The 11,948-nt window shown below is 37.6% G+C and overlaps 1 protein-coding gene across 1 annotated transcript; it reads left to right on the top strand.

Moving 5' to 3' along the window:
- Positions 1 to 1,433: 1,433 nt before the first annotated feature.
- DSEL (dermatan sulfate epimerase-like) lies at positions 1,434 to 5,084 on the top strand. Its single transcript, XM_010181301.1, has one exon. It carries the CDS (start codon positions 1,434 to 1,436, stop codon positions 5,082 to 5,084), a length of 3,651 nt encoding a protein of 1,216 aa, XP_010179603.1.
- Positions 5,085 to 11,948: the final 6,864 nt, after the last annotated feature.

Genomic DNA, 11,948 nt, shown 5'->3' with positions numbered 1-11,948 from the left:
GGCTCCGTGCCGGGGCTGGCGGGCTGAGGGGCGCCTTTCGCGCAGGACGGGGGCAGCAGTCTGTCTGCTGTTCATTTTCACGCCTTTATTTCTTCGGCAGATCCACGCGTGTTGTTTATATATACCTATACAAAAAATTGTTTTGCTTTTAATTTGAGCTCCATTTAATTTTGGTGGCTGTTTCCGATTCGTTTTCTCTGGTAGTGCTTTATAGTGTAATGGGGAAGTATGCTCCGAGACCTTGTAGTCACGCAGGAATAGGAGAAGTAAAGCCAATCTGAATTTCTGTTTTGCCAAAGATGAATTTTGTGGAACTTTGAAAATGCTATTTTCTGTAAAATAAAAGATGTATTAACTCTTATCTTTCCTAAAAAGTTAGCAATAATTTGTGATCAAGTACTTTAAATATATTCTGACACCTATACAGCTTCAGAGAACTTTTGTTTCTGTTTCCACAGAAAGAACCAACATGCAAAGTGGAAGGAAACACAAAACTACTCTTTTAACAAAAAAGTATTGGTTTTCTGCCTCGTTCACATATTTTCCTTTTGCTTCATAATGGGAGGAGCAGGATTATTTAAATCATTGAGGCACATTTTGGGCATCATTGGCTGAAGATAAAATGAAAGAAGATAGGATAATATGTCAGTACTCTGTGACTGTTAATTCAGATGCATGTTTCACAGGCAAAGGCGAATACTGGTTAAAAGCACTGCAGTTTGATCAAAAGGAGCTAATGGATGATCTTTGTCGATTTTTTTTTTTTAATTATTTTTTTTCCCTTCCCACTCTCCCATGAGTCCCAAAAGAGAAAGATGGAAAGAGCGTGTATGGAAATTGACATAAAGTGAAAGCTGATGACAATAACTTCAGTTTTGGAGTCTGTTTTCCAAGTGGTGTAAATTCCCTATTTCATCAAATACAACACATTGGTTTGAATAAATTATATCATTTTGTGGTCAATAGAGTTTTTTATCAGCTTTAGAAGTGGAATTTGACCTGACTGAAAGCTTTTTTAAAAAGTAAATGTATGACTCCAGTTTCTTTTTTCAAGTCAAGTCTTTCAAATTATCAAGGGATAGCGTTTCAGTCTCTTATGGTGCATTGTCAACCTGTGTTTTGTATGCATATGTTAGAGATTTTACTTTTTCCCTAATTCTAGTATTTATGCTATAGTGTTGTGTTTGAGAAAAGAGTAAACAGACAAAGGACCCGAGATTTAAGTTTTTGACAGCCTTTTTATTTCAGTGTAGTAGTTCAGATTGCAAGTAATCTGAGTATCTGTTAGAATGCACAGTATGTGTTAAGTCTTTTCTCCTGAAAATCTGCCTTAAGATGTTAATTTTCATACTAACTGGATCAAAGTTTGATATCTGAACATTGTGTTTTGTTAGGAAATGCATGCCTGGGGAAGAGGAGCTGCCTAATGGATCATGGCTCTGATGTTCACAGGGCATACTTTATTTCTAGCATTAATGACGTTTGCTGTCTTCACTTTTGAAGAATCTGTAAGCAATTACTCTGACTGGGTGACTTTCATAGAAAATGTAGATAAGTATGAAAAACAGCAAGTTGAAGGTCTTAGTGCTGAGCAGAAGCTGAAAAAAACAATTCTTCATCCAAGCTTGTATTTCGACGCAGAAGATGTCCAGGCACTGAGGCAGAAGGCTCATACAAGTCATTCGCATCTCTTTAGAGCCATCAGGAGTGCAGTGATGGTTATGCTATCCAACCCATTATACTACCTACCTCCACCCAAGCATGTTGATTTTGCAGCAAAGTGGAATGAGATTTATGGTAACAATCTGCCACCTCTAGCATTTTATTGTTTGCTGTGCCCTGAAGATAAAGCTGCATTTGATTTTGCCCTAGAATATATGGATAGAATGGCTGGCTACAAAAACTGGTTGGTTGAGAATGCACCTGGAGATGAAGTGCCACTCGGTCACTCCCTAACAGGATTTGCCACTGCTTTTGACTTCTTGTATAATTCACTGGAAAATGAGAGAAGGCAAAAATATCTGGCAAAGATATGGTCTGTAAGTGAGGAAATGTATGAGTACTCAAAGGTTCGTTCCTGGGGTAAGCAGCTTCTCCATAATCACCAAGCAACAAATATGCTTGCTTTGCTTACTGGGGCTTTAGTTGCAGGGGTGGAAAAAGGATCTCAGGCAAATATTTGGAAACACGCTGTTGTTGATGTGATGGAGAAAACAATGTTTCTGCTCAATCATATTGTAGATGGGTCTCTGGATGAGGGAGTAGCTTATGGGAGTTACACAGCCAAGTCAGTAACCCAGTATGTTTTCCTGGCCCAGCGCCACTTTGGTATTAACAACTTGGAGAATAACTGGCTCAAAATGCACTTTTGGTTTTACTATGCCACCCTATTACCAGGCTTTCAGAGGACTGTGGGCATAGCAGATTCTAATTACAACTGGTTTTATGGTCCTGAGAGCCAACTGGTTTTCTTGGATAAGTTTGTCATGAAGAATGGAGCTGGCAACTGGCTGGCACAGCAGATTAGAAAGCACCGACCCAAGGACGGGCCAATGGTGCCGTCCACTGCACAGAGGTGGAGCACACTACACACTGAATTTATATGGTATGCTTCTGAAATCACTCCTCAGCCACCTCCGGACTACGGTACTGCTAAAATGCATGTGTTTCCTAACTGGGGAGTTGTTACTTTTGGGGCTGGATTGCCAAACAGTCAGACAAACACCTTTGTGTCCTTTAAGTCTGGAAAACTTGGTGGACGTGCTGTCTACGATATTGTCCACTTTCAACCTTATGCCTGGATTGATGGGTGGAGAAGTTTCAATCCAGGACATGAGCATCCTGATCAGAACTCTTTCACTTTTGCTCCCAATGGACAGGTGTTTGTGTCTGAGGCTCTTTATGGACCTAAACTCAGCCACCTGAATAACGTCTTAGTCTTTGCTCCATCTCCTACAAGCCAGTGCAACCAGCCTTGGGAGGGACAGCTTGGTGAGTGTGCCCAGTGGCTGAAGTGGATTGGTGATGAGGCTGAAGGCTCAGCTGGAGAAATTATAACAGCCTCCCAGGCCAGGGACATGATGTTTGTGAGTGGTGAGGCAATATCTGCTTACACATCAGCAATGAAATTGAAAAGTGTGTATCGTGTTTTGCTACTTTTAAATTCTCAGACATTGTTAGTAGTAGACCATATTGAAAAGGAAGAAGACTCTCCTGTTAATTCTGTCAGTGCCTTTTTTCATAATCTTGACATTGATTTTAAATACATACCCTATAGATTTAAGAACAAATACAATGGAGCTATGATGGATGTGTGGGATGCCCACTACAAGATGTTTTGGTTTGATCATCATGGGAGTAGTCCTGTTGCTAGGATACAGGAGGCAGAACAATCTGCTGAATTCAAGAAGCGATGGACTCAGTTTGTAAATGTTACCTTTCCAATGAAAAACACGCTTACGAGGATTGTTTACCTTTTCTATGGCCCATATGTCAATGTTTCTAACTGCAGACTCATAGATAATGCAAAATCTGGATTTCAGATTTCGCTCAGTGTCAACAACACTGAAAATACCATCTCTGTTGTGACTGAATATCAGAATTTAAAGACAAGGTTTGACTACTTGGGATTTGGTGGTTTTGCCAAAGTAGTTCATGAAAATGAAGTGACCAAGTTTGGTCTAGGTACTGAATCTGTGGAAAAACTGATTAAAAAAAATAGAGTGGTTTTCCCATTTGGATTCAAAGTGAATGTAGTTGCAGGGTTAATTTTGGGTGTGAGTTTGGTCATACTGACTTTTCAGTGGCGGTTTTACATATCTTTCAGTAAAATGTTGCGTTGGATCCTGATACTGGTTGTCACACTGTGGCTTATTGAATTGGTGGATGTGTGGAGCATGTGTACTCAGCCCATCTGTGCAAGATGGAGCAGTGACATGACAAGGCTAGAACATGATAAAGGCAATAGAGCCAAACAATTAGAAGGAAACCCCGTTGCTTTGCCAGATGTAATCATTACTTCACTTCCTGCTTCTGGTGCAGAAATTTTAAAACAGTTGTTTTTCAATAGCAGTGACTTCTTATATGTCAGGATACCTACACCTTATCTCGAAATCCCTGAAACTGAATTTGAAATTGATTCCTTTGTAGATCCCTGTGAATGGAAATTTTCTGATGTCCAGAATGGTTATTTTCGTCTTATCCAAGGGTGGCTCCAGTCTCTAGTTCGAGGCACAAAGTTACATTTACAAAACATTCATTTATATGAAGCCAGCAGAAGTAAAATTGCTCAGCATTCTACCATAAGCAAGGACAAAAAGAAAAGAAGCAAAAAGAGAGAATCTCTGTCAGAGCAAAGAAGCAGAGCAAGAGGGAGTCAAGATAAAGATTCTGAATATATTAGGGAACTGAGAAGACATCTCGCCTATTACCCTAATGCACGACCTGTGCTTAGTTTAAGTAGTGGGAGCTGGACGTTAAAGCTTCCCTTCTTTCAGGAAATCCTAGGACCGTCTATGAGAGCAATATATGTAGTAAGGGACCCAAGGGCGTGGATCTATTCAATGTTATACAAAAATAAGCCAAGCCTTTACTCCTTGAAAAATGTTCCACAACGCTTGGCTGCAATGTTTAAAGGGGAAAATGGTAAAGGCAAATGTAGTTTAAATGAAGGCTATGCCTTTGAATATGAATCATTAAGAAAAGAACTTTCAAATTCTAACTCAAATGCTGTTTCTGTGTTGTCCTATTTATGGCTAGCAAACACAGCTGCGGCACTGAGAATAAATGGAGACTTGCAGCCAACAAATTATCAGCTGGTCAAGTTTGAAGATATTGTGAGCTTTCCTCAGAAGACGGCTGAAACAATTTTTGCCTTTCTTGGTATTCCTCTTCCTCCTGCTAGCTTAAACCAAATATTATTTGCCACCTCCACCAGTCTTTTCTATCTTCCTTATGAAGGGGAAATTTCACCAAGTAGCATTCATGCCTGGAAGCAAAACATGCCCAATGAAGAGATTAGACAGATTGAAGAGATCTGTTGTTCTCTAATGAACCACTTAGGATACCCAAAGTTTATACAATAAATGCTGCTGGTCAGCAGAAATTTGCACTAATGAGCTCTGACTCCCGGTTTGTGGATAAATATTAGAGAAGTTTGTTTATTCTTGTAAACTGTGTACAGTCTGCTACTTTCAAAGAGATTATTTTACGAAAAAGAGAGTTGTTGCAAGTGTGAAGTTTTTGGGTTAGTTTTGTTGTTGTTGTTTTTTAAAAAAAACAAACTTGTAACTACTTTTGCTGCCTTTCAAAATAAAGCTCTGTGAACCCGTTGTAGAACTACCAGTTGGGGACTCTGTAGCTCAGGGGAATAGTAGTAGAATATGGAGCTTTTCATCTCCAGCTCACCAGTCTCACTCCAGCCCAAGTTGTTAGTTCCTGAAAGTACTTACCATCTGATGATTGTATAATGGCTTATATAAAATTAAACTGGTTAAACTGACCCAGTTCCCAATGGTGATAATTAACCCCCTTGGACAAGTTTACTGATGCATTCTGTCTGTGTCTCACTGGTCCCTATAGTGGTGCAAAATAAACATAAGCTGAGGTTTAAGGCTGTTCAGCATCCCTTCGGTGGGAGGGAACAGTAGATTTGAGCAAATCTAGTTACTTATTTACAGTCTCAGCAGACAGACTCAGGACTGGAATGAACATGGATATCAAATATCGTTATAGGGCACGGTTCCTTCAACTCAGAGATGTGGCATTTATATCGAGTTTTGTGCTTTGAGAAAAGAGAAGACTTCATTCTCCGTGTCTGACAATTTGGTACCCTTTGTGAGCCTGAAGTAAATACACAGAACAAAATGGGACAAAAATCTAAGAAACCACCAAGATATTCTGAACACACAGTTAAATTTGGAGAAGACTTTGTGTAGTTTTGACCTGCCTCTACCTAGATTAATTTGGAAGGTTGTTAACATCTAGGCTTCTTGCACTGCTTTATACCTGCAAGGGTTTTCTTTTTGAATGAGACTCCTCCATCCTTCTTTGTTGTAACACATTTCTTTCCTGATTCTTGTGAAAAAATTCACTGAGGCCAGTGCAAATATTTGATGTAATTGTCAATGGCTTATTGTTGATGTGTGCATAAAATGGCAATCTGAGATTTAGAAGATCTTAAATAAATCTCCAGGTCTGTGTTGCTGAGGGATGTTTTATTTTTGTGTATAATGAATTTCTGAATTTTTACCATTGCTAACGTCAGTCTTCTTTCAGAGCGGGGAGAAATATGAAAATCACCCATCCCTCAGCCACCTTGCATTTGAATGACGTTTCCCTGCAGTAAACTATTTCCAGAAATGTCTGATTTTTATCATGATTGGTGTTTCTTTAACATGGTACTGTAATATGATAGTGGTCTGGAAATAGGCTTGATAGGATATATGTGTCTTTCTTACAGCTTCTTATCTTCTTGAATCACACACTTTGCTGGCGCATGCCCACTATGAAAAAAATTTCCAATTTCCCAATTTAACTTTCTCAGCATTCTTTGGAAATGCACGCATACTGTAAATGTCTGCAGATGTGTAAATCAGATCACAGAGAGACATCTGTTGCCTTTACCATCTGTTTTTTATTACAAGTGGAATTGTCTTGAAGTATGCTTCAGTTGGTTTGTGGGAGCTGGAATCAGAGTTTTGGCTTGTTGTATTGAAATATGCATGTAATTACTATTTATTTGAGTGATAAGCGTTAGATAATGTCAAAAGTCCAGTGAGTTTCTTCATACAGATTACAGGTGCCCTTGCTGATTTTTAATATAAAGGAGTTCTTGCCTTTCCTTCCAGTCTTTCTATTTTGTCCCTTTCTTACCACAGTGTCTTGTCCCTCCCATACATAAATTTCACTTCCTGTAGAGTACATTGTGATACCTCATTAAGACCTAGATAAAAGTAGTTCTTTCTCAGCTAGCTGTTAGTATGTCAAAATAGACCTCTAACATGATAAAGCTATTGATATTTTTTGGTCTCACTAACCATAACTTAGCTATCATTTACTAGCAGCAATTTCCACCCCCCCCACTTCAGTCCTATGTCTGACCTCTGACTAGGTGGAATGTCATGTTAAAGGAAGTTTTAAACAAATATAATATACACTGACATGTTAGTGAAACTTTGGTTTCTAAGTATCATTCTCTCAAACTGGCCTGTCTCTGAAGCCATTTTTGATTATATGTTAAAAAAAAAAGGTATTAATGTCTGTACAGTCTGTATTTGACAGAATAGATTTCAGCATTTGCCTTCTTTTTCCAGAATTTACACTGTAGAATCAGAACAAATAAAAAGGCTTTTCTCTTCAGATGTTTTAGGGCAACTGAAGGTAAGAATTAAGACTGACTGTGTATTTGTGGAAGTAGAAAGAAAACTTTAAATCTCTTCCTGAAAGTGGCATATGGAATGACACAATAGCCTGTAAACCCAACTTTTTGTTTGTTTTATAGGAGTTGGGGTGGACAGACTCCTCTGCCAGGAACATCATCTGTTCTGCTTTTGGAATAAAGGTTATGCCATGCACTTAGGTTCATAATAGTGCCATTGCTGTCATTAGTTATATGCAAGATTTAGGACCTATTTATTTTCTGTACTGTATTTCCCCAGTTCAAAGAATGAATAATCTATTATTCAGATTTTGCTGCACTGTGTGTTCCTTATACAGGCAAAAGGTAGATGAGAACTCTGGTCTTTAATTTTAGATCTTGTTGTGAGGGCAAATGCATTAAAACCATTCTGCTAAAAATATGTAAAAGGAAAAGCAGTTTATTTGAAAACAGTAGGGTAGGAATGCCTAAGGTATAGCAAGTCTCCATTTTTCAATCAAATAATTGTTTTGTTGAGTTATAGATTATAAGTTACCTGACCACTTGATCAAAGTTAGTACCAGACAGGAGATAACCCAGCTATGGAGCTGAATGACTTGGTGTTGAGATTTTGGCCTTTTACCTGTATGAATAGCAACCCAAGACACAGCAGAAAGCTAAATATACATGCATCTGGTTGATGAGAATGCCTACTGAAAGACGCAGATTTGGGAATTTATAGATTAAATTTTAGTGGCATCATCCATAAAATGACAGCTGTGGTATGGAAAAGCAGCAATACTGTGGAGGCCAGGTGATCAAACCAACCAACCAACCATACCTTTGTCTTTTAAAATATATATTCCAATTTTATGTCTGTGCTGATTTTAAGCCAAATCGATTGTTGAAAAGATTTTTTTTTTCTTAAGCAAGTGTTCTCATTGAGACTATTGTGGCTCCATGTATGAAGAATATGAGTGCAATTTAATAATATGAAATTATTTTGTGAATGTGCAGAGTTATCTTCAAAATTCTCTGTTGGTAGCATCCAGAGGAAGAATGGTCACTACACAGATGCAGACATTAACCTCACCTTTCTCTGTATAGTAACATTTAAGGCTGTCAGTAAAATTGAAGAATTGTTAGACCTTTTTGAAAAGCGTGTCTGTTTAGGTACATTTTATTGGAGAGTGTTCTGGCACTTTCAGTTACACTTTTGTGAAGATGCTTATCAAAACTAGTCTTAACTTTGCTTCCTTTTTCTCCCTGTGTTAAATGTTGATAATTATTTGTACTATGTTGTAGTTTGAACTGTCCAATTATGAGACAGCTAATATTTTGATGTATTTTTAAAAGGCAGGCTTTATTTAAATACTTACATCTCTGAATCATATTTGGAAGCTTAAGAAAAATAACATTTCAATTATTTACTTCATAACTAAGTGATGTTGGCCCTGGGGAGGTGCACATGGGTCTTGGCATTCAGAATTCTATCAAATCGCATGAATCTATAGACTCTGAGCATACCTAAAAAGCAGTGTCTGTGGAGATGAGCCTCAGTATCACGGTCAGATTGATTCCTTTCACCCCCTTAATGTTCAGTTGGCATGCAGTCCTCATCAGATTTATGTTTGGACAGTTAATTTGCCAGATCTAGAGTTGAATTTCTGTACAAGATCCTCAAGTATACATAAATGATATGGCACAATTCACTTGATACTGTAGTACTACTCTGATTATGTTAGAATGCAAATAAACAAAAAATGCTCATCGGGTTTTATGAAGTTATTGTTAACTGAGTTGTACAACTGCATTCATGGATCGGATTTTTTTTTTTAACCATAAAACCAGTTTCACTTGCTGTTGAAACATAATGACATGACTGCTAGGGGAATCCTGGCTCTGCCAGAGAGCCAATTTCCCTTATTAGTCTTAGAGACATTATTTATTTGATGAACATGAACATACATAATCTGGAATATAATACTGCATTTGCTGAAAACATTTGAAGTACACAGTTCAAGATTAATGATGAAAATATGTTACCTTAGTATTTCTGTAAGTTATAAAAATTAGCAGATTTGCGAGTGGCCCATATGGTAGGTTCCATATGTTGGAATATTTTATAATTAGAAAATACCATTTATTTAGGTGACTTAGAAGTAATTTGTCAAAATGGTTTATTTTTAATTATATAAAATTATTTTCTTCAAGAGAATAAGTATTGGATCTTAGCACTTCTAGGATCAGGGCATCAGAAGCTTTCCTCAGTTTCTCTGGACTCCCTTTTAGCTTTGGTTCACACCAAAACCTCAATCTCACGTGAATGGGCTGTTCCAAGTGAGGAGGCTGCCTGGAGGCTCTTACATTCTCAAATTCCATTTTGTTCCATTTCAGTGTGGATCATGGACTGCAAGTCATGCATCAAACTCCTAAACTGTGAGCTGTTCAGAATTGGACCATAAGCGGAATGGTGCCGTGCTGACCTCAATGAATGTTGTGCCATTGACTTCAACAGGACCCAAATGCTATCATTACTGTCATAAAACTATTATCATCATCTACTTAGCCTGAATATTCCAAAACAGCACAAATTACAGGAAGTAAATACCTCAAAAGATCATGAAAGATTACTGTTATTATTTGATGAAAAAAGGCAATGCATTTTAACAATGTAAAAAATATAAATTGCTCTGTAACCATAACCAAAGCTACCTGTAGAATGTCTGATAGGTTTATAAACTCATAAAGGGAGTTACAGAAACAGATTCAAAATAATATGTGAAGCAGTTTAAAATGTCAGGACTTTGATTTTTGTTAGTGAGGAGAAATTTGCTGATATGTGATCTATACTACTGTCAAAAAGGATGTGAATGGGTAATTCTGTGCTGTCTCAGAAACTAATTTAATAATGGGAAAGTGCTGTTTCACGTTGCTGAAATGCTACCATTTTAAATTAAGCTATCTATTGAGTTGACAGTATGCTGAAAGTTATATGTGATGTAGGAGAACAAAGACAGTCTGATTTCATTCACACCTGTCTAACAGAATAATTTCTGCAAGGTTCTTCATTTATGCTGGTATAAACTCAACATTCAGTTTACTGTCTTTACTGAGAAAGATTGTGGTGTTTAAGAACACGATCTGAATTCACACATTAATCTGAATTACCACATTAGGTAATTTAACTTTCACACATAATAAGAAGCATTGTCACTCTGGAATCAATGGAAAGTGAGTGTCACCTTCAAAAGTAAATCAGATATTGCTGACATGTGTAAATCCTCAAAAGCCAAGGGTGACTGAACTCTTACTGTAGATAGCTACTGAAAGGCCTCAAAGTGGGGTGAATTTGACTTTAAATATGGATGGTCTTACATCTAAATAGATTTCTGTTTTGAACAGTTCTGGTGCATAAACTGTCAAAATTTTATCAAACATCCCACATAAAGTAAAACTATTGTTAGTAAAACAATACTTCTGTGTTAATTTTTTTCTTAAATTATTTCACCACTCAGGATATCACAAAACTTTGTGACGTGGTCAAGTGTATGTATTTAGATTTTTAAGATATTGCTGTTTTTGTTTGGTTTGAATATGGGAGCCACTGTTACCTGTCAGAAAGTATTGATGGCAAGACCTGTTTCTGTCTGCCTTCAGATGCACAGTAAGCATGTTTGGTGTTAAGTAAAAGGCAACAAAATAGCTGTATTTCTGGAACAAAAGGGGTGATTTCCTGCTTAGTTCTTGGGAACTGGACAACTGGTATAATCCCTAATTTTGAAACACTAGCTATACACTAACTGTATTTAATATAGTGCCTCTTATAATTCCTGAATTATACCTAGGAATTTTTTTGCAGACTGATACTTGGCCTGGAGACCATTCTAACAATTTGACAGTGTAGGTAAGCAAGTTTCAGCAGCCTCTTCTGTGCTTTTTTTGTTGTTGTTGTTTGTGCTGCTTTTTTGTTTTGTTTTATTTTCTAAAGGCACATAATCAAGTTAACTTAAATAGCTACAGCCCTCTGGATCTCCCTTACAGAATGTGGGCTGGTGCAGACGTTACCTATCAGATCCAGAGGCCCAGGTAGTTCAACAGCCTTACTGCTGCAAAGGTCTGTAACCCACTGCAGGGGCATCTGAGTTGCAGATAGTTTCCTGCAGTAGAGTTTTGCAGATTTAAGTAACTGATTTTTTTGGTCCATTTAATTTAGCAGAAGGTGCTTGGGCTATATCTTAAACATGGGAGCAAAAATAAGACCTGATTCTAACTCTTCTGTGAACTTCAGCATGTTGTAACGCAAAGGGTTGCATGTTTGTAAGTCTTGATGAGGTTATATCTAGCCGTGAAATAGGTATAATGTTGTTTGGGTTTTTTTCTGGGAGATGTTAGCACTGTATCTTCTCTGTTAGTGGCTGCTGAGTTATTTAGCAGTTGGTGGGTGGTATGCGTTTATCCTTTGTAGTTCATCCTAGGTCTTGTCTCTGTGCTCTCACAAGTAATTTTTCTTATTTAACCTTTTGAATCGTGAACCCAGCATTTGCTTTTGGGAGAGTTACATGGAAAATGCATGTTATGATAGGAGCAA

This window comes from Mesitornis unicolor, unplaced genomic scaffold, assembly GCF_000695765.1.
Source record: "Mesitornis unicolor isolate BGI_N332 unplaced genomic scaffold, ASM69576v1 scaffold7223, whole genome shotgun sequence".
NCBI classification, from domain to species: domain Eukaryota; kingdom Metazoa; phylum Chordata; class Aves; order Mesitornithiformes; family Mesitornithidae; genus Mesitornis; species Mesitornis unicolor.
The sequence above is the reverse complement of the archived record's forward strand: the minus strand, read 5'-3'. Positions and strand labels throughout refer to the sequence as shown.